This window comes from Bufo bufo, chromosome 6 (genome assembly GCF_905171765.1).
Source record: "Bufo bufo chromosome 6, aBufBuf1.1, whole genome shotgun sequence".
NCBI lineage: Eukaryota > Metazoa > Chordata > Amphibia > Anura > Bufonidae > Bufo > Bufo bufo.
Genome location: NC_053394.1, coordinates 105,869,073 through 105,893,700, shown reverse-complemented (window position 1 = coordinate 105,893,700; position 24,628 = coordinate 105,869,073). Strand labels below are relative to the sequence as shown.

At 41.2% G+C, this 24,628-nt stretch overlaps 1 protein-coding gene across 1 annotated transcript in view; it reads left to right on the top strand.

Annotated features, from left to right (window-relative positions):
• The first annotated feature begins 7,157 nt into the window (after positions 1-7,157).
• LOC121004001 overlaps positions 7,158-24,628 on the top strand; it is a 49,014-nt gene continuing 31,543 nt past the window's right edge. The window contains exons 1-2 of the mRNA XM_040436015.1: positions 7,158-7,564; positions 17,340-18,067. Coding sequence (XP_040291949.1) covers positions 7,516-7,564; positions 17,340-18,067 — 777 coding nt within the window. The 5' untranslated portion in view covers positions 7,158-7,515. The remainder of the gene's footprint in view (positions 7,565-17,339; positions 18,068-24,628) is intronic.

Sequence of the window (24,628 nt, the reverse complement as noted above, 5' to 3'; positions counted from 1 at the left end):
GTCAGAAAGCAGAGATAATGAGTCTGTCAGCTTCTGGTCTGAAGGAAAAGACAGAATATCCACAGGCAGCTACTACAGCATCTCAGCTCTGTACACAAAAAACTATTCCGTATTTTTAATTATTATTGATTTTATTTTGCTCAGAATCATTACAATGCAATAATAAAAAAAAATTACCTCCTAAAGTGTACATAGACTTTAAGTACACTCAGTGATTAACAGCTATCTGTGTATACACACTCATAGGGAAAAGGCCGCCAATCACTGATAGGACCGACTCCTTGGTTTCAACGCTCAGAATCAGCAGGAATTTAAATGAATAAATGACATGTTTTCCGGAAGCTCTTATATAAAGCTGACTGTATGTGTGTGTGTGTGTGTGTGTATGTCCGCTAAAGGAATCCGCACCGATGCATTTACAATCACGAAATTTGGCACACAGGTACATCAGGTGTCCGGGAAGGTTTTAGACCGGGTCTCAGCTCTCTAGCACGTACCGTTCCTGAGATATTCCCTCGAAATATGACACATCACATGACCTACATTAGCCAATAGAAGCCTGCAAGTCTTTCTCTTTATATTCCAACTGCCATACACACGGTCACATGTCCCTTATCAGCCAATAGAAGCTCGCAGATCCTTAGTCTTCACATACACACAGTTTTACACCAGGTTTCCTTAACAACCCAGCCATTTTTCTTCACTGCTGCAGGTCAGATTTAAAGGGGAAGGGCGCTGTGGATGACACTGTTAAGGTAGCGGAGTGCAGTGGAGGTTACAGTTCAGGGGGCAGGCCACCCTCAAAAAACAGACATAAAAACCCGCCCCCAGATTCTGCTAAGCCACACCCCGATCCAGTTAGGCCATGCCCACTCCCACACCGCAGCCCACAGGGATTGAAAAAAATGAAGGTAAAAATCAATTTCTGCTGCAGGGGTGGGAGGGACAGGGACTTTCTCCCTGCAGCTCACACTCAGACAGCACAGTGCTGACTATAACCTATGGTCAGTGTTAAGGAGCGGGTGCTGTAGAGGTCACTGATAAGGGGGCGGGCCCCTGTGGAGGTCACTGTCAAGGGGGTGGGGTGCTGTGGAACTCACTGTTAAAGGGGCAGGCTGCTGTAAAGGACAAAGTTAAGGGGGTGGGCTGCTGTGGAGGTCCCGTTTTAAGGAGACGGGGCACTGTGGGGGGGTTCAGTGTTAAGGGGTGGGGGGCTGTGGATGTCACTGCTATAGTGGATACTGTCGATATCTTTTACCAACACACACAAACATTAAATGAAATAGATTATATATACCCGTGCAAAGCCGAGTCCTTCAGCTAGTATATACAGTCAGGTCCATAAATATTGGGACATCAACACAATTCTAACATATTTGGCTCTATACACCACCACAATGGATTTGAAATAAAATGAACAAGATGTGCTTTAACTGCAGACCGTCAGCTTTAATTTGAAGATATTTACATCCAAATCAGGTGAACGGTGTAGGAATTACAACAGTTTGCATATGTGCCTCCCACTTGTTAAGGGACCAAAAGTAATGGGACAGAATAATAACCATAAATCAAACTTTGACTTTTTAATACTTGGTTGCAAATCCTTTGCAGTCAATTACAGCCTGAAGTCTGGAACGCATAGACATCACCAGACACTGGGTTTCATCCCTGGTGATGCTCTGCCAGGCCTCTACTGCAACTGTCTTCAGTTCCTGCTTGTTCTTGGGGCATTTTCCCTTCAGTTTTGTCTTCAGCAAATGAAATGCATGCTCAATCCGATTCAGGTCAGGTGATTGATTTGGCCATTGCATAACATTCCACTTCTTTCCCTTAAAAAACTCTTTGGTTGCTTTTGCAGTATGCTTTGGGTCATTGTCCATCTGCACTGTTAAGCGCCGTCCAATGACTTCTGAAGTATTTGGCTGAATATGAACAGATAATATTGCCCGAAACACTTCAGAATTCATCCTGCTGCTTTTGTCAGCAGTCACATCATCAATAAATACAAGAGAACCAGTTCCATTGGCAGCCATACATGCCCACGCCATGACACTACCACCACCATGCTACACTGATGAGGTGGTATGCTTAGGCTCATGAGTAGTTCCTTTCCTTCTCCACACTCTTCTCTTCCCATCACTCTGTGTCAAGTTGATCTTGGTCTTATCTGTCCATAGGATGTTGTTCCAGAACTGTGAAGGCTTTTTTAGATGTCGTTTGGCAAACTCTAATCTGGCCTTCCTGTTTTTGAGGCTCACCAATGGTTTACATCTTGTGGTAAACCCTCTGTATTCACTCTGGTGAAGTCTTCTCTTGATTGTTGACTTTGACACACATACACCTACCTCCTGGAGAGTGTTCTTGATCTGGCCAACTGTTGTGAAGGGTGTTTTCTTCACCAGGGAAAGAATTCTTCGGTCATCCACCACAGTTGTTTTCCGTGGTCCTCCGGGTCTTTTGGTGTTGCTGAGCTCACCGATGCATTCCTTATTTTCAAGAATGTTCCAAACAGTTGTTTTGGCCGCACCTAATGTTTTTGCTATCTCTCTGATGGGTTTGTTTTGTTTTTTCAGCCTAATGATGGCTTGCTTCACTGATAGTGACAGCTCTTTGGATCTGATCTTGAGAGTTGACAGCAACAGACTCCAAATGCAAATAGCACACTTGAAATGAAATGTGGACATTTTATCTGCTCATTGTAATTGGGATAATGAGGGAATAACACACACCTGGCCATGGAACAGCTGAGAAGCCAATTGTCCCATTACTTTTGGTACCTTAACAAGTGGGAGGCACATATGCAAACTGTAATTCCTACACACAGTTCACCTGATTTGGATGTAAATACCCTCAAATTAAAGCTGACAGTCTGCAGTTAAAGCACATCTAGTTTGTTTTATTTCAAATCCATTGTGGTGGCGTATAGAGCTAAAAATGTTAGAATTGTGTTGATGTCCCAATATGTATGGACCTGGCTGTATATATCAGTCTGCTCCACCTCTGTAGCATGCTGCCTGTAGCTTACTTTGCATTTTCATGGTGACGGGTTCTCTTTGACCCTATTATTATAATAACTAGTGGCTGAAAATATGTTTAGTGTAATAGAATAGATTACAGAACTGTCAATACACAGAAGTTATTTTTGGTCAAATTAGATTAATTTCACTGCTTCCAATTTATCTATTTAGTTGCTCTACTGCATCCACTGAATGGTATCCTAAACCATGGTTGATGGCATCTAAAATGTATGCTGTACACAGGTTATGGTGCCATTTGGCTTGATTGGCTGAAAGGCACCACGTGACCACATTCAAAGCACTTTTGTGTCGAAAGAAGTCATTGACGCAGTCACTTGTTGACTCTGCCAACAAGGCTTAGGGGCAATGTTACTTTCATGGAGCACATTTTAAGCAGGTGCGGGCCCTGAAGGAGTGTTCGTATAACAGCTGAGCTAATGCTAATGCAAAAGCTCCTATCAAGCATTTAATAAGTTATTGTCCCAGAATCATAACTTATCACCTATCCACAGGATAGATGAGAAGTGTTTGATTGCTGGGGGTCCGACCAAAAGGACCCCTATCGAGGATTGTAACTATGATTCACTGAGTTCCATAGCAAAATAAAATGGGGCCCTACCACCTAGTGTAAGTAAATGAAAACAGCAGCACACATTGCAATAATTAAAAGTGTGTAAAATAGCGCAATTTATCACAAAACCCACATCATTTCAAAAAGCCGCCATATTGTTATTCTCCACAAAAAGGTACAATTTTCTTGCACCTGACTGGCTCGCCTTAACCTCTGGCCCCCATAGCAAGTGCTATGGCTATAGTAATGCCTATGCCCCATTCATTACAAGAACAGTGTCCCTGTGTCCCCTGGTGGAATGGAGCTGTTGTTGCACATATGCACAGCCATAATACCATTGTGTTCCAGTGGTACACTTTATTACTAGTGTTGAGCAAAGTGAAACATTCAAGCAGAATTCGATTCAAAGTTTAGGAAAGCGATTCGCAATGAATCACAAAGCGACTACATAGTGAAAGGGGGAAGCCCGGAAACACGGCATCACCCATAATGCTGTGCGCCCTGCCAATCCGCAGATAGCTATCCCCTGTGATGTCATAGCCCTATAAAACCCTCATCCCGTGCGGTCTCCTCCATTGTCCTGTGAGCTGAGCATAGGGGGAGACGTGGCAAGTGCTCATGCGCTATGGACAGTATAGCTGAAAATGATTAATAGAAGAATACTGCAGAGGGAGAGTGCGGGGAGACTAATTCTGCGTCAGTTTTATTTACTTATTCCTACATGAGCCATAAATGTAATTCAATACTAATAAGATGGAAGCCTTTATTATTCCAATGCCAGCGTGCCAACCAATACCATCCAGGGGGGGCAGGCCTTAATGATGACCATCCTCATCATTTGCTGGTCTTACTTCTTCCAAATCATCATTCAAAGTCTCCATATCCTATAAAAGGCAGCAAGATCCAGAGAGAGGAGGAGCTGGATGTTCCTGATGACGTATTCTCATTGATATTAGATGATGTGGAAAAGGAGGAAAAGCAGATGGCAGAAGAAGGGCTCCTACATGTAGGGCAGGACAGCACTGGGGTTGGAGAAGTGGGTATGACGATTAATATTCAGTGTTTACTGTCAAATAAAGTCACGGACAATAATGCACTAAAACAATAGATGCAAATATAATATATGGACTAAGCCCTCACTCTAATGGTAAAATCTGAGACTCATTGTGTTAGTGCATTATTTTCCGTGACTTTATAAATGTAGCCATGCACATCCGCATATTTACTATCGTATCGTGCAGGATGTTTTGTATCTTCTTTTCCTTGATTTTACTCTCAAATAACCTGCAGGCAAGAACAGCAATAATATGCATATTGTCTTCACACCTACCCAGCCAAACTCCATACCAGCAACAGCCCTTGTTTAAAGGTGCTCTGCGGCCATTAAAGGGGTATATCGCTAGTATATGCCCCCATTGTCTTATAGGTGCAGGTCTCGCAAGGTAGTGGCTGGAGGACTCCGGTCCGGCCGCCACCAAGCCGGCTCCCTATACAAGTAAAAGGAGCGTACCACGAATGCATGGCCCCCGCTCCTATTAGTTTCTATGGGGCCGACGGAAATAGCCGAGCCAGGTATTTTCCCCGGCCCCATAGAATATAAAAAGAGGGCGGCTGCGCATGTGCAGTGCGCCCTCCTTCACTTGCGGGGCTCCGTTCTCGATATAGGTGCGGGTCCCAGCAGTAAGACCCGCACCTATAAGACAATGGAGGCATATCCTAGCGATATGCCCCCATTGTCCACGAAGAGACAACCCCTTTAACAATGAAGTAGAATTATACAGTGCAGTCTTCATTATTAAATGAAAGGCAGCTGCGTGCTAATTGGTTCTTCACCGCAGCACGGCCGCAACCTGCCCGCAGCACGGCCGCTCAGTGGGGCCATACCCTAAGGGAGCATTCACAAGACCGTGTTTTTCTTCCGTGTCCGTTCCGCAATTTTTGCAGACAATGCACGGACCCATTCATTTCTATGGGTCCGCAAAAATTGCGGAATGCCTTTCATTGTCATCCGTGTGCTGTCCGTTCCGTGTGTCCGTTCCTTTTATTTTAGAACATGTCCTATACTTGTAATAAAATCAACAGCAGCCTTGATTATCGATGCTAGGGTACATTTATTGATGGTACATTTTCATATGCGACAGTATTGATATTATATATATTAATATCAATACTGTCGCATATGAAAATGTACCATCAATAAATGTACCCTAGCATCGATAATCAAGGCTGCTGTTGATTTTATTATATCTATTGGGGTGGAACCCTACAGTCAGCCTCCATACAGAGTGCGCTGAATACAGATTTAATAATGTCCTATACTTGGCCGCAAATTGCGGTCCGTGGTCTCATAGAAAGTCATTGGGTCCGTAAAAAACGGATAGCACACGGAAATGCATCCGTATGTCATCTGTTTTTTGCGGACCCCTGGACTGAAAACATTCTAGGAAACCCCATTTCAGTTTTTTGCAGACCGTGAAAAACGGATGACACACGGAAGCACCACGTCCGTATTATACGGACTTACGGAACGGAAAGATAACTGAAGACATACGGAACACACGGATCCATGACTTGCGGACCGCAAAACCAACACGGTCGCGTGAATGCTCCCTAAGGCAGAGTGGCCTGGTTATACCTAATGTATAGCGATATATAAATTTAATAATTTGTGACTAATTTCTTAGCTAACTTGGCAAATTTTTCAAAACTTCGCTCATCTCTACTTATCACCTTTCCTGTGAATAAGTGACAACTTATAACGCTGGGAAAACTTGTTTAAGAATATAACTAGCCATTAATGTTTGACATATTTTCCCATATCATCACCATGACGGCCACAAGAAGAATATATGGGCCGTCATGGTGATTTCATGGAAACTGAATTACCGGTAAGTCTAATTCCGGTTTTCCCATATCATCACCATGACGGCCCATATATTCTTCTTGTGGCCGTCATGGTGATTTCATGGAAACTGAATTACCGGTAAGTCTAATTCCGGTTTTCCCATATCATCACCATGACGGCCCATATATTCTTCTTGTGGCCGTCATGGTGATTTCATGGAAACTGAATTACCGGTAAGTCTAATTCCGGTTTTCCACAATTTAGGCGGTGTAAAAATTGATCTGCAGTTCCATTAGGAATAGACTAATGTAAGTGAATTTTAATTGTATTTGTATTGTTTTGTATCAGTTTCGGCAAAATCATCAAAGCTGTTGAGGTTGTGTGAGGTAAAGCAGAAAATAACATTAAAAACCATGTAATGTCAAATCATAAAATGTCAGCACTAAAACGCTGCTTCCCTCTGTCAAAAAGCAAACAATCTTGCCGGTATCATACACATAGAAGACAGTAAAAAAATATTTACTCATGAGCTAATAGTTGAAATCTTTGTTTGCAATAGATTTTACCCTTCATTGCTCCCGTTACTTGTCTTCTTTTTTTTTTTTACTATTATTCTATTATGCTGGATGCACTACAGAGTGTGTTCTCAGGCATTTCCAGGGGTGCTCTCCTAGCAGAGGTAGTTTCAAGCCATCTAGTCATCTTGGCTTATCAACCAAGGGAGATACATTCCTAAGGGCTGCTCCCTTTTTTTTCAGTCACTCCTGGCTGGGAGCCACCTACAGTTCAGAACAGCCTCTGAAAGAGCCAGCACTGATTGAGCTTTTAGCTCAGTTTCCTCTGTGGCAGAGACAAGAATCCAGTCTCCAGTTCCTCTTCCAGCTGGAAAGCTGGCTTTCCTTAGATAACTGGCTGTACATATTGTAAACAGGGACCTCGGCGATGCTGACAATCATGGATACTGACCGAGAAGCTCATTACTTTCTAGCTTTGAATTAAGCAAAAGAGGATTCCGCAGCCCAAGTCCCTATTTTCTGGAGAGAGACACAAGTGCACGGCAAGCTGCTTGTCAGAGGGGGACAATGTTTAACTGGCACAAAACCTTTTCTATCCTGCCGCATTGGAAGAGAGGTAGGATTAATACTGATATTGCACGCTCTTTAACATCTATACAGAATTTCTGGATTATTAACTTTAAGAAATACGAGTTTAGGCAGAGGCATAGCAAGTATCAGTGTCTATGGCTAGGATACAGTGCTATTAATATGACTTAAGTAGGAAGGATCGGCACTCGACTATCGTCCGCACGAGAGAAGAGCGAACTCCAAATCAATAGCAAAGGAATCCGAGCGGACCACGGCTTCTTCAATTCGTATGCTTAGCATTTATTCCATAAATCTTTACAGCCTTTACCAAATAAAGATTTATGGAATAAATGCTAAGCATATGAATTGAAGAAGCCGTGGTCCGCTGAGATTGCTTTGCTATTAATATGACTATCATAGTAGGAAAAAGCCGTGCGCACAATATCTAGGACCGCAGGAATCACTGGGCTATCATTTTGGCCAATAGGGTGTATCTATATACCCTATACACATCGTGGAGCTTGCACCTCCATAACCACCTGTTACCAAGGGGAAAGCTGAGGTGGAATGGTACATTCCATGGCACCACCTCAACTTTATATTTTAATAGGGAGTTTTACTAGTGGTCAGACAGCCACTTTAAAAATGGCATGAGGCCTGACCCTAAGCAAAGTGACTCCCCCATCAGACCATTATGTAAAGCGCATATCTTAAAAAAAATTGGTTTGGTATCATCATGATAAAAACTATAGTAAATGTCATATACAGTTCTGTATCCTGTATTATGTATGTATACCTCTTCTCATATGTACAGCGCTATGGAATGAATGGCGCTTTAATAATAAATAATAATAATTCATGGTAATGATAATTCTCAGGAGGATAATATGAAGAAAGTCTCAATGGTTTTATTGCTTGCCAATGAACTGGTAGTTAAAGAATGAGAACACTGCGATAAAATTGCTCCAGATTTATTAGAATTTATTAACTATAATTTATAAGCTATGACCCGTCTCTTCCTAATTATGAATGAGCAGAAACAAGGGCAAGGCTTTTGAAATTTCTGATTTTGTTTGCATTTTTGACATGATGGAGAATGTGTGTATGTAATATGTGATTGGCTATTGATCTATTCCACATCTATGAACCTGTATGATGTTCCATTATCTAGTAGCTGCTGTAGCTATATCTGCGTCCCAATAATACAGCCTCTAATTGATCCACTGCCAGCAGCTATACTACAGTGACGGCAGCTATAACTGTATACATGTATAGTTATTTTCACTGCTGATCAGATTAGGTAATCTGGCGCTTAACATTTTGTTATAACCTGATGATTTGGGGGATTCTGTTTAGTTTTTCAAACAAGGTAACTCAATATTTCAGTCACCTATTGCCAGTTTCCCTCTGCTCTGCCATACCTTTAATGTGGTAAAATGTTATTTGACTATATGCAATGAAGATGATAAAGCACGTATCCATCGTTAAACCTTTTTTTACACTGTATACGGTATTAAAATGAATCTATATAAATGTTTAGTAACTTTTTAAGATATTTTAGTACTTTTCTGCTAGTGCTCCTGGGCTATAACCTGTATAAATAATATAGTACTGCATTCACAATTTCTGCTGATTGTCCATGGAAACAATAAGCAAGCAGTTCTAAAGTCGTTGTGATTTTACAGTGTATCATCTATTGTCTTGTATGGGGTAAAGATAAAGAGGCTGTCCAGTATTAGAGAAAAAAAAATTGCTTTTACTCCAGGAGGAGTGCCATATCTGTTGATTGGCATTGCAGCTCATTTCCATCCAGGTGACTGAAGCTGAGGTACAGCCTTTGAACAGATGCCGCACTTTTCTCTATTCAAGTCCGCATCTGTATGCCATTCCTAGGCCCCACAAAAAAAGATGGAATATGTCCTATTCTTGTTCGTTTTGCTGACAAGAATGGGACATTTCTACAAGAGGTGGGAAAAAAATGGCGGCATGCACATGGCCAGTATCCATGTTTTGCAGACCACAAAACGATTTTGTCCCATTATGACATATGTGTTAAACGGATGCCATAAGTATTCGCCACCATAGGGTGGCAACGTTCAAAGACATATCCTTTTAAGGACCATGCACACTATGTGCATGGTCCTTAAAAGGATATGTCTTTGAACATTGCCACCCTATGGTGGCGAATACCTATGGCAACCGTTTAACACATATGTCATACATGGGACAAAATCGTGGCGTGAACGCATTAAATGCAGAAGAGCCCCTTTATGTAGCTCTCCCTATTCATTATTGTAAAATATGTTAATAATTCAATGGAAATCAATTAAATAAACACAGGCAGGCAGGTGTATATAGCAGTGATTGTATGATTTTAGTAGTGAGCTTGATCAAAGGGATTGTGGAAACGGCAAGGTGCCATTGTTCAAGTGATGTACATCCTGCGCCCCTATAGCATCTGTCTAAACAGGACTGGGAACTCTGTGATGACAGTGACTCACTCCCTGCCAAAAACGCCACAGTCCCATAAATGATCTTATCTTTGCTGGATCATAAACCATGAATTCTAAAAACAACCTTTTGTCTGAAGCCACAAATTAGGAAAATAATCAGATGAAATCCTTTCAACTGTCTTAAGTCACGTCACAGATCAGAGCCCTCTGCATGGGATGTTTTTCCCCAAACACGACTCTTCATGCTGCCTCTTTCCTTTCAAATTCTAAACGCTGTTGACAGGTTATCCTTTAATCTTCTTTAGTCCAGTCTTAACATGCTCATACTGTCTTATCAGGCTTGACACTTTAAGATGTGCATGAGGTCTTCTACTAAATTCCACACAGGATGATCTATAGAGGACATGGGTAAAGGTGAGACATTGTATCAATACAATAGGTAATGATGTGTAGTGGCAATCATCGAACCCGATGCTAACGCAGCAGAGACACACTGCCACATCACCACAGCCAAGTGCCCGTTTCATGTAATTGTGAGGTTGCTTGAATGTCGTATTCTCAAGCACTGACCTAAAACTCAAAGAGAACAAGTGATTAATTGGCTAAATACACTGACACTTGTCTCAGATCCCCTGTAAATCCCATTATTGGAACCTTGTAGCACCTTCATCTTCCTTTGGCCTCAGTCTGTCTGGTATATGTCACTATACTATGGTTTTGTGCTGTATGGAATTGCTCCGCTATTCCATACAGAATGATTCAGTAAAAAAGAGTTTAGTGTGTGGTATACGTATTTTAACATGGGAGCTTATGGGTGACGAATGCTAAAATTGCAGTTGGGCAGTGCTCCAAAATATACCTTTGATGGACACTGTAAATGCAATGTGAATACAGCATGAGCATGACTTGAAATTAGCATATAAGTAATAGAAATGGAACTGCACACCTTAAACTTAAAAGGGTACTGAAGGGGAAAGAATACAATTCTGCTGCCAATGGGGGAGTGTTGGGAAAAGGGAACAATGCTGCTTCCAGTGGGGAAGGCTTGGAAAGGGAGACTATGTGGCAACAACTGGTGCTGCACTGCATTATTTGTTTGGTGCTGCTGCAAAAGAATGTTGTGCTGCACTTTGACTCTTCTGGGGAGGACCTTTGTGCACCTCTGTTGTAATTTTTTGGCACTTCTGGGGAGGTTTTTTTGTGCAGCACTGTGCTGTTTGGTGTTTCCAGGTAGTTATTTTGTGCTACATTTGCTTGGTGTTTTTAGGGTGCTGCACTGTGGTATATGGTGCTGCTAAGGGTTAATATTCACAGTGGCATTTGTCGGTCACAGCTGTGAGGCTAACATGGGCGCTTCTTGCTAGTTTGATGGTGGGTTTCCGGTATTACCAGGACTGATGAGGAGGAAAACATTTGAGAATCCCTGCATAGAATAATGTTTTAGTGAATGTGGAAATTTATGAACAGGGAGGCTGCAGGCAGGGAAAGAAAAACTATTCATATATTTTCATTTATGTGCACACTAATGTTTAGGATTATTCATCCTGAGTAATAGTCAGTTAAGTAGATAAGGATGATGTGATTTATGGTACCTGTGTATATTGTGAAAGAATAGTAAACAATGTTGTATTTCACCTCTTCTCTCTCACACTCCCTGCTTGTCCTTGCCTTTCTACTCCTGACCCTTTCTTCTTTCTTTCATCACCTCGTCTTTCTCCTACTGACAGGTATTGTACTACCATTTGCTTAAGAGTAAAATTCCCCATAAATGCATTAGACATCGTGGACAGGGTCTGGCTGCATGGCTTCTGTTCCTGGAGGATTTTGCAAACAGAATGTTGTCCAATTTGTCAACAATTAAAGGGGTTATTCAGGAATTTGATATTGATGACCTATCTTCAGGATAGGTCATCAATATCAGATTGGCAGTGGTCCAACATCTGGCACCCCAGTGGATCACCTACAGTATTGGAAGAAGCTCTATGAGGTCTTTCTAGGACAGCATTGTCACCTTACACATGGCCTAGCCAAGCGCAGTCGCTATACAAGGTTGTGAAGAGAGAGTAGTGCTCACCGGAGCTTCCCTCGATCTGATATTGATGACCTAACTATCCTTGAGATAGTTCATCAATATCAAATTCCCAGATAACCCCTTTAAGGATGTTTAGATCTGGCTCTTTTACTACTTTACTACCTACAATTTGTCAGGTATTACAAAGTCCTGGCTATAACCTGATTTACATTTATTCACTAATCCTCAAACATTTTTGCCCAAGAACTGTTCGGGCTTTCAGAAAAGGAACAGTTCAGCCCAAGCAGACCTCAGGCATTAGGGTGAGATGGTGGGCTACTGTAACCCTTCATATCTAAAGCTCTGTAGGAGCTAGAGATATTGGGGGTGATTTATCAAACTAATGTAAAGAAAAACTGGCTTAGTTACCCATAACGACCAACCAGATCCTACCTTTCATTTTCCAAAGGAACTCTGAAAAATTAAAAGTGGAATCTTATTGGTTGCTATTGGCATCTAAGCCAGTTTTCCTTTACACCAGTTTTGATCTACCCCATTGTGTTGTTTGAAAGCTAGCAATCTAAGCTTTAAAACAAGACAGAGATTGCAGCATTAGCTCCTCTATATCTTTAGAAATCAGGTTGGGAGTAATAGCAGCTGCATTAGATTGTCAGCTTTCAAACAAGACCAGGCCCACATCTCTAGCTCCTAAAGAGTCAGAGATATGAAGGATTAAAGGGGTTCTGCACTTTGTTTTAACTGATGATCTATCCTCTGGATAGATCATCAGCTTCTGATCGGCGGGGGGCCGACAACCGGGACCCCCGCCGATCAGCTGTTTGAGAAGGCAGCGGCGCTCCAGGAGCGCCGTGGCCTTCTCACTGTTTACCACTGGCCCAGTGACGTCATGACTAGTATCAACTAGCGTGGGCGGGGCTAAGCTATACAAGGTTTTTGTGCTGTGCTTGGAAGCCTGTGAAGAGAGAGTAGTGCTCACCGGAGCTTCCCTCGATCTGATATTGATGACCTACCTATCCTTGAGATAGTTCATCAATATTTATTCTGAAGCATCTGCATGGATGCACTAAGGTTAAATACATCATTGGTATATGATTATCATGAATACTTGATATCAGTGCACAGAAGAAACAAAAATAACAGATACAGTATTACTTAAGTCTTGACGTGAACTTGCTGCCATATAATAACCTGCTTGAGGTAATGGGCTGTGGTTTTGTACTTGTTATCTTACTGGCTTCTTACCCCATCATTGTTGTAGCTGGATAAACAGGACGCACGAATTTTGGAGATGTAAATGATACACTGTACAGAATAACATAATTGTGTACTGTAGTAGATGGACTATAAAAATGGAATTTTTTTCCAGGGGATAGAAGAACAATGCTTACTTTATTCATCTGAGCCAAAGATGTTTCTGTTCATTATTGAACTTCCTTTTATTCACTTAACTCACATGGAATCCACTCAATCAATTACTTATTATAAAGTCTGTAATTATATTGCCACAAAAAGGGGCACGTGTAGCATTCAATGTTACAATAGTACCTAAAAATTAATAATATAGATAATTGAGATGCATCTTCTAAATTACAGCCTTCTCTATGAAATAATCCCCAAAGTACCCTAAGGCTACTTTCACACTCGCATTTTGATCCGTTCAGGGCTCTCACAAGCGGTCCAAAACGTATCAGTTTTGCCCTAATGCATTCTGAATGGAAAAGGATCCGCTTAGAATGTATCAGTTTGCCTCCAATCAGTCACCATTCCGCTCTGGAGGCGGACACTAAAACGAAACGCTGCCTGCATCGTTTTGCTGTCCGACTGACGCAGCGGAGCAGCAGCGGAGCTGACACAATCTGGCACAATAGAAAACGGATCCGTCTCCCATTGACTTTCAATGGTGTTCATGACGGACCCGTCATGGCTATAGAAGACATAATACAACTGGATCCGTTCATGACGGATGCATGCGGTTGTATTATTGTAACGGAAACGTTTTTGCAGATCCATGACGGATCCGCAAAAACGCTAGTGTGAAAGTAGCCTGTCTGTTTAGGAGGAGTTGCCTTAGGCCTCATGCACGTGACTGTAGCTTTGGTCTGCGTCTAATCCGCATTTATATCATTTGTACTGGTCCGCATAAAAATGCGGATGTCATCCATGTGCTGTCTGCATTTATGTGGCCGCTCCACAAATGATAGAATATGTCCTATTCTTGTCAGTTTGGAGAATAGCCAGTTCTAGTAGTAAAATGCTGCTTGCGTAAGGCCAGTATCCGTATTTTCTATATTATGTGTTTGAGGCCTTAAGCAGTTTGTTATCATCACTAGTAGCAAGAACTATTACTGTGCGACTCTCATAAAGCTACTGATTCTACTACAAACCCATTCAATTACTGCATAACAAGTAGAGTTTTAATGACTTCCTGACAACATCCATACACATTACTAATTCAGTAGCAAACAAGATCAGATGTTTATGTGGCTTTTGAATATTACTTCTGAATAATTTCTTAAGATCAGCAGGTGTGTATTGTATTTACTCTGGATGTGAGAGGAAATTCAACATCTCAGTGCAAGGGAAGGAATGTCTGGCACATTTCATTTTCTTCAAGATGATTTATCACATTGTTTCCATGGGCTCTGGTAAAATTCCAAAGAAAAGGTGCTCATTGAACGATGTTGCTTAAGAAATGTTTTTTTTAGGCTTATTTTGTACAAAACTAAAAGACAAAGAGGAGTATGTTATAAACAGTGACCCAGATTTATTAATCCTGATGATGGCGTAAACTTAGATGGGCTGTCTAGATTTATTTATTTTATTCTACTGTATTCTGCAGCGCTTTACAGACATTAGCAGCACGCTGTCCCCAATGGGGCTACAATCTAAGTTCCCTATTAGTCTGTCTTTGGAGTGTGGGAGGAAACCGGAGTACCTGGTGAGAACATACAAACTCCATGCAGATGTTGTCCTTGGTTGGATTCAAACCTAGGACCCCAGCACAGCAAGACACCAGTTGAGTCCCCACTCCCCATAGATCTGCATTTATCACATGCGCTGAGGCTGGATGTTAAATCTACTGCAGGTATAGACACTTTTCTCTGACTATTAGTTGGCTTAGTTTGAGACAGATTTTTACACCAGAATTGTGGCACATCCATTAATCTCCGACCCCTTGTCAAGCATCCTAGGAAAAAGTGTAGAAGCCCTAGATGCACCAATTTGCGTAGATTTTTGACAGATTTTTGGAGCAAACACATTATTAAATCCGGGCCAATGTTTTTTTTTTTTAGTTTGTTTATTCATTGCAGCACGCTCTAGTGTTTTTATCCCTATTAACTACTGTGCACATTATGTATGCCATATGCATACACATGTCTTTCCATAGAAACTGTTTTAGGCATTGTTCCACGTGACAGTTTTGGTATGGATTTGGAAGAATTTTATTACCAAAATTGGCAGGATTAAATAGCCACATTCCCACAGTAGCACAGAGCGGGAAGAAAACTCTGATCTCCACCATTTATCTGTTTGTTTGTTTTTGGCATAGAAAGACTATATAAATTAGCTCTACTCCTGTCATGACTGTAGATGGGGACAGACGAGGACAGTGACTGCCTGAACTAGAACCCTACCTACTTGCAGTGTAAGCCATATATGGAAGAACAGCAACTGGACGACAGTCCCTACACTAGTATAAGTGCAGGACAAACAAGACAAACAGTACGAACAACACAAAAGCTGAGTTGTATGAAATGGGTCAGAACCAGATGGGCTATGCAGTACCAAAGCATGAGACAGAGAGTAGTCAGAAGACAAGCCAGGGTCAGAAACATAGAATACCAATAGCAATACAGGAACAAGGAAACAACGCTAGTGAGCCAACAAAGACTATCACTGGAAATGGTATAATGCAATTAGGGGGTTTTCCGAGTGCACGCATGCTGCGGGGAGAAAGCACAGCATACGCTCTGTAACTATGGACGTGGACGCGTCGCTGGAGGGGGCGTGGCTCAGCAGCGCGTCTCTCCCTGCATGCGGGTGCCAGAGCTGAGGACCATGCTGCTGGAGCCTAGACAAGTACGTTTATTACAGCTCCAAAGGGAAGAAATCTACTTTGTACCATTCAAGCTAGAGACTCCTCCTGCTGATTGTCTCTTCCTTTTGGATGAGTCTCTGGTTATTCCTTGGAAGAGAGCTAATTTTCATACTTTCTATTCGTGTTGCCTCAAGTAAGTCTCCATACACTGAAGGAGCTGAAGGATTTCTTCAATGACAACCAGTACATACAGAAGAGAGAACACAAGGATACTCTTAATAAAGAAAATTATATTATGGGCTTAAAATAAGATAAAATAAATGAACACATAATATAGAAAATACAAATAAAATGATGGTTCAAGAAATAGCAAAAAGAACATCAAATAATAAAGTCATATCTGGTAACCTCATAACCCCAAAGTTCAGTACTTTTATTACAAAAAATGTTCTTCTTTTTTATGTTTTCTTGTCCAGCAAAACGCAAAGGAGTGAATGAATAGTAAAATGACTAAATTATTAAAATTCTAATATTCATAATGTGGCAACTAAAATTAACTTTGGGTTCCGGAGGCCAAAAGTGGGGAGAGCCTGAAGGTGTTAATTAAAACTATGAGTATAATAAATAAAATAAATAAATAAATAAATACACATATAGTGCTGTAGCATTGAAGTTGTGAACTATACCACAAAGACCCCTAATGAATTATGTGTGAATGTAGACTAATTACAGAAAGACAGCAATAAAAAGGTGTTCCAGTGTTGGTCTGATGCAGTCAACAAGTGTTAAGGTGGATTTAGACTGCCTGATTCGATGGTAGATTATCAGGAACGATCATTCCTGCGAACGCTCATTCCCTACAATTTGCCCATCTAAATGTGCCGCCGATCACCCGATAGGGTGACCCTTTCGTTCATGCAGGCACATCAATCATCGTTTCTAGGCAGCAGATAGTGCTGTCAAAACAGTGATCTGCTGCATAGAAACAACGATTCTGTATGGGGATTAGTGATCACAATAGCGATCCCTCATTGTTATACTGTGAAAGAGATCGCTGCATGTAAATGCAGTGATCTCCTTCACTGAACGAGCAGCCAACTGTCTGGAAGGAACGCTTCCTTCCCGAGAATCGGCTGTATCATTGTGCGGTGTAAACCCGTCTTTAGGGCGCTAAGCGATAAGTCCAGTTAAATTAATTGAGAAGGGACAAAAAGGAGAAGATCCACAAATAACCTTCCTTTTATTGTTTAAAGTGTATGTTCTTCAGTATTTTACAAGGTTTTTTTTGTTTTCACAGGAAAGAAAAGTGCCTCACATGAAGGTGAAGTAGTGCTGACGCACATGAAAAAACTAATTAATGATTATGAAAATGACTCGATAAGTACTCACAGTATAAATGGAGATCGATTCGATCACACAGATGCGTGTTCTGATTGTCCGTCTGATGTTCCGGCCAAAGAAAGTAATATATGTGAACTGCCAGTGTGTGACCCTCTGCAGCAATTCAAGCGGATATACAAGTTTGAGTCAGAGGATTCTGGGGTTGAAATACCAAGTGGAGCCAACTCACCTTCTACTCCTAAAGGTTCTGCAAAGAGTTTTGTGATGCACAGCAGGGATTCGTCCTGTGATTCTGGGGTGCTTAGTGCATCTTCATCACCCACTGTAGGCCACATGGAAATCAGCGCAGGCGCAACTGTAGATGTTACCCATACCTTTATTTCAGATGTAGAACACGTGGACCACGGTAAAGAAAATGGTGATGACAATGAAAATAATGTAGAAGATTTTATTGACTGCCAAGAGGAAGAGCTAGATTTACCGCCATGTGGTGAGGAACATGAACCTTCAGCCATCACTTTGTTTAATACAGAGCTTTCTTCTACAATGGAGGAGGAAACCAAAGCCATGGATGACTTTTACAAAGACACTTTTGACGATATCCAGAATTTGCATCAGTTAAAAAGATGCCAAACAAGTGACAGCCTGGATGAATATATGGATGAATGCTGCAGGCTTAGTGAGGTGAGGCCATTTCTTCAAATGTTTTGTGGATTTAGGGCCTATGGTAGTTTGTTTCGGTTATGAATGGCATGTTGTAACATTAAAGATAGTGAATTATCTTATTATTATGTTCACTCAGCCTACTCTTATTAAAACTGTTGTCAGTGTATAGACCAACCTTTCTCAAATTCCTTTGTGGATTGGAAGTGCCTACTGGTTGGGCTTCACCCTTAGCACCCATCATTTTATTACCTAAACCAAGACCATATGTCTCTTAGCCAGACTAAACAGAGATGTCTACAGGCTGTGTGTTGTAGCTTAGCTCCATTCACTTCAATAGAGCTGAGCTGCTATACCAGATACAATCCATCGACAGATGTGGCACTGCTTATGGAAGAAAAATACCATGTTTTTTTTTAATCCTGGACAGTCCATCTCAGTCATTGTTAACCTTTACTAGCAGTGTGCTGTACTTGTTGAAAAAAAATCATACTCACTTGCCTTCAGTGGTCTTCTGGTCCCCATCTTGTAAACTTCTCGACAGACGGGGTCACGTGCACTACTGTAGCCAATTACTGGTCTTAGAGGTGATGTGTCCCCAAGCAACACATTATTGTTGGGTCACATGCTATTTGGAGACACAACACTGCTGATGCCAGTCATAGGCTGCAGCTGTGCATTTAATGCCATCTGTCTGGAGGTCCTCAAGGCGAAGACCAGAAGCCCGCTGAAGGGAAATGAAACAGAGTAGTGGAGAGCAAGTTAGCTTAATTATTTTCAACAGGTAGAGCACACTGCTAGCAAAATCTCCAAAAAGTTGGACAACCCCTTTAGACTCATACACTTTAAATAGCTATTGGCCGAATACTTGTTCAGTTGACAACTATTCCTCCTGATACACCCATACACTGGCATGCTTCGCCATATGTGTAGATAGTCAGGATAACGCCATAAATATTAGGCCAGTCCTGCTGAAATCGACAGGTTCAGTCGACATCAATCTAAAGTGTATGGATAATTTTACAGCAGTATACAGAGCCCCTACAGTTCTTTATAACAAAGCCATAGCCACCACATATAGGTACCCTCACACATAGTCTAAAGTTGATAAAAACTGGCAATTTCAACCAAAACAGTTGCTTATTGGGTCTAGTTTAACAATGAACGACTATTTTAGCCGACCAATGACAACATTTTAGTCCAATATTCAGACAAAAGATCTTTCCTTATAAGAAAGATGGTTTGTGGACAAAAGATATTTCTTTGAAGGAAAGTTCCCAGAAAGATGTTTTGTCTGTCACTGGTTTCATTGAACAGGTATGGTCAATTTGAACAACTGTAGTGGCCAATATTGACTAAAATGTGTATGGCCAGATGATTGTTTGTTCAACCATTAGCCTACTTGTATTTAAAGTGTATGACTAGCTTATAGCACTTGTTGGTTTATCAACGAGATACTATATTCCCCTCTATAAATAATGATTCCATGGGAGAATACTGATGGCATGAAATGGAACGTAGAAGACTTTGTATGAAAGTTGTATGAAATTGGAGGAACACGTGAAATTGTGTATAAAATTGGAGGTACAGTCTGTGCCTATTGGTATCTCTATGGATTCTGTTTTACATGCATGTACAACATGGATAATCTTGTACATGAAGCCTTATAGATGTCTTACAAGCATAATTTTTGTTCATCTGAGGACCTTCATAGCCTTACAGGATAACCAATATGCCTCTTACATGGACTGACCCTGGTCAATAAATGAATAACTATCAACCATATACAAGTCATTTGGTGCTCGTTTAAAGTGCCATTCACATAACTTGATGCAAACTTGATGCAAAATAAAAGGGGGGAGAACAATACCTTACACAGGGGCAATGTGCTACTGACAAACCGAGTACCGCATGAAAGATTCAGCTCGATTTTGCTCATTTGTTTGCGTGATCATTGGAATTTTTACACGGGCCAGTTATCAAGAAAGAGCGTTTGTAGGATAACTAATTCCCAATAATTGGCCTGATCCTCAGCCCATGTAAAAGGCCCTAAGGTTATGGTTTGGTGGAAGGAGATACACCAAAAAAGTTCAATCTGTAATGCGATCAGTGATGCAAATATCCTGCAAATGCACCATAGGCTTGGTTCACATCATATCCTCTGCCACAACAGACTATCCTAACAGAGATGTGAATGAAGCCTTGACTGCTCTAGTTCTGATACATTGTCTGTCATTGCACATTTGCAGTTAAAGGGGTTGGGTCATCTCATAAACTGATGGTATATTGCTCGGATATGGCATCAATTTCAGATAGCTCCCATAGTGATGAATGGAGAGCACAATGCGCAGCATGCTCTCTTCCACTATAGCGGCCCCAGTCTAGAGAGAGGAGCAGGTTCTAGAGGTGGGACTTGTTGTAGAAATATTAATAGTAGAAATCCGCTCTCATCATACTTTGTGTAAGGACAGGCAAATCTCTCAACCGCAGTCAGACAAAGGTGTTTTCATGTCCAGTTCTGCTGAGCAACTCCCCTGCTCCCGCCCAGTCTGTACACTTTTATTGTTTACTCACAAAAGGTGTAACAATAGAAAAGGGGCTGGCCCATCACCCGACCACTTACTTCATGTAACAAGGATGCAGGAAGTGATGACATACAGGAAGTGATGACATAGGAAGACAAGACACCATCATTTAGAATAACATAGCCAGCTAACAAACACATGTATCCTATAACCACTGGAGTTAACTTTATCCAGCCTTGCTCAGTGATCAATGCCAGATAAAGTTACTATGATCCTTATACATGTTTATTTATAGGACAACGTCACTATCTCCAGCGGCTGATCAGGCGCACTAGAGACAACAAACGCACGTTCCTTTCATATATTGTTCTCTTAACAAATGCTTCCACGCCAAGCCAATAAATCTGCGTCTTGCGCGGGGGCCCTAGCCAGCGTCCATACATCAGCCAACAAAACACTGCTCTGCTGAACACATCAGTCCCCCCAGGCCCACAGCCCAGTGATTAGCACATGGACCATTCGCCGATGGAGACCTCTGCGCCCAGCAGCTTTGACAGGACATACACGGGAACATATCCACTCCAATGGTTTACCCTGACACTGAGAGACATGATGACAATACACAATATATTAGAATCACATCCTAATACAATTTCCACAACAGACTTGATGGTATATCCTAGCAATATGCCATCAATGTGTAAGACGAGCCAACCCCTTTAAAAGGTATTTACTACACAGCACAAAGCTTTGTAAAAAATGAAATATAAATTGCCACTTTAGGAGAATAAAGTTCCCCCAGAGCAATATCCTTTGTCTAAGGCCTCCTGCACACGGACGTTTTTTTTCCCCGTTTACTGGACGTTTTTTACGGTCCGTATACGGAACCATTCATTTCAATGGTTCCGCAAAAAAAACGGAATGTACTCCGTATGCATTCCGTTTCCGTATTTCCGTTCCGTTTTAACATAGAACATGTCCTATTATTGCCCGCAAATCACGGTCCGTGGCTCCATTCAAGTCAATGGGTCCGCAAAAAAACGGAACACATACGGAAATGCATCCGTATGTCTTCCGTTTCCGTTCCGTTTTTTGCTGAACCGTCTATTGAAAATGTTATGCCCAGCCCAATTTTATCTATGTAATTACTGTATACTGTATATGCCATACGGAAAAACGGAACGGAAAAACGGAACAGAAACGGAAACACAACGGAAACAAAAAACGTAACAACGGATCCGTGAAAAACGGACCGCAAAACACTGAAAAAGCCATACGGTCGTGTGCAATAGGCCTAATTCTGAAAGAAGCAAAGAACATTTCTCAGATATTTCTGGTAGCAGGGAGGGGTTGGCCAACAACTTAGCAGCTGATATAGTTGATCATTGACAGGTGGTGCTATTGAATATGTGTGTTCTGGAGATCTGAATTTTTCACAAAGGAAAATATTTGAACTGCCCAAGTAAGTATAGTATCCAAACCACTAAAATGTGGAGGAACTTTGTGGTTAACGGAGGTTATTTTACTGCCCAACTAAACCTGTTACTCAATGCCTGTTTGCTGTATGAAAGCCAATGTTGTACTAAACTACAAAGGACAAGTCTTTTGATATAACTCATTAATAAAGCAAGTGCAAGAAAATTCACTTATCCTAAAACAATTGATAACAAAGAGGAATAAGATTTTATTCTATATACAACATCAACAGTGGTTTACATAGAAGAGAGGGGGGGGGGGGGGTTAGTATGGGCCCTTTATTATGGTTAATTATGGTAATTTTCCACCTAGAGGTTATTACAACCAAATAGATAGCAGGGAATGGAACTAACAATCCTCAGCCCTCTCTTCAGTGTCCCCATTGCAGTTGCAAGGTCTGCCTTGCTGGTATGTAAGCTCCTTAATATCAGTCAATGTAGACTTTTACAAAGGCATTTATGACTCAAAATAGTAGACCTTGTATGTGATTTAATTGTACCTAAAGGCTATGGACACCTTCAAGGGTATTTTTTTCATTATTATTGCATTGTACTCATTTTTCGATAAAAATATTTTTTTCAATTAGCCTTTTATTAAAAATGTTGAGCTCCTTTCTCTGTACAGCATTGAGATTCTCTAGTAGCATGTACTGTGTTTTACTGTGTTCTGACACTTGAAAAAACGATTTTAAGCCCAAAATGAGTAAAAATGCTATCCTAAAAAAAAAATGCCCGCAAAGGTGTACATACTCTTTAAAGGGAACCTATCACCATGAAAATGCAGTCCGATCTTCAGGCAGCATGTTTTGGCACTGGATGAACTGAACAGATTTATATATAGTTTTATAGGAAACAATTCAGTGTAACTTGTAAAAATATACATTTAAATCTTAGGAGTCATGTGGGCAGTCCTAACCAGTTATTGACAACTACCTTTGTGTGTAGAGGTATACAGAGTTAGCTGTCAACAGGACGACATGACTCCTAAACCCAGAATAAGGAGAGATTTAAATAAATATTTTAAGAGCAATACTGAAGTAAGAGCAATACTGAATCTTTCTTTAAAACTATATATCAGTCTGCTCAGCTCCTCCTGCTCTATAACATGCTGCCTGAAGATTGCACTGCACTTTCATGGTGACAGGTTCCCTTTAAGGTAATTTTGCATGCACATGTATTATATCTATTTATTAAAGGTAGCAAAGGAAAAGGGACTGGCGATTGTTAGCGAATGTTAAAAAGTATACCATGCGCTACTTTTTAATGGATGCCTATGTACGGAATAGCAGTCTATTGCACTTTTTCAGACAGTAGAAAAACAGTATCACTGATGTACGGTATATACGACCTGAATATCTTAATCTTATCTTATGGCCTCTGTGGGTATAATGGGAGCTTTCTCAGCTGATAGGGAAAGGTAGTATGATGGAGTCTAACTAAAACCTGTGAGTCCCAAAAAAGATCCCATCTCTTATCACATCAATACTCTATAACAGGCCCTTTACTAAGCATATTTTTTGTATGACTATCACAGACCTATATACACAAGGAATGATCACATACTGTGCCACTAAAACCTTAAAGGGTTATTCCCATCTCAGAGACTTATGGCATATCGCTAGGATATGCCATCAATGTCAAATAGGTGTCGACTCTTGAACCAGCTCCTGCCTCCAGACTAGACCCCCTGAAGTTAAGGTAGAGCAGCCATGCATGCGCCGCCACCCTCCATTCACCAATAAGGGAGTTCTGAAAATAGCCAAATGCTGGCTCGGTTATTACTGGCAGTCCCATTGAGGTGAATTAAATAGTGGCCATGAATGACTGGAGTGCTCTCCTTTCACCTCTATGGAATTTACAAAAATAGCTGAGTGCGCTCGCTCGGCTATTTTTGGAACTACATTAGCAGTGAATCGAGGGTGCACTGTGCATGTTCGGTGTGTTCTCCTTCACTTTATTCCTATCTCCAGAATGGGGCCGCCTACAGTGAAGGAGAGCACACCGCATCCTGGAAAACACTTTTAAAGAGAGTTTTTATTATCAGGAGTAGTATGAATATTAACTTTTATTCTGCCAGATTCTGTTTCTGCAAGCGCTCAGACGGTGGCACTTCACTGTGAAATGCTTTCTGTATTAAGCTGCTTTACAGCCCCTCCCCTCTGCTCTGAGTGATCCGTAGTGGTCTCCCGGTTGGGTTCTAGGCCTGTCACTCAGAGCAGAGGGGAGGGGCTGTGAAGCAGCTCAATGCAGACTGCACTTCACTGTGAAGCTCCTCCTCTAGGTCTTTTGAGAAGCAGAATCTGGCAGAATAAAAGTTCATATTCACACTACTCCTGATACAATCTCCACAAAATGTAAGTCTGTACTCTTCTTACTAGCTCTTGTGTAGTGCTGTCAGCAGTTTTGCATTGCAGATTCCACTAAAATACCAATGGACATGATATTATAAAGAATCCCTTAAATAAATATTTACCCATGCATGCTATAAGAGAATGGATGTTTGCTGTCACTGATCAGTGGCATAGCTTTGTAGAGCCAAAAGGATTAAGCAGCAAAAAATGGGTCTTGGTTCCTTGTATATT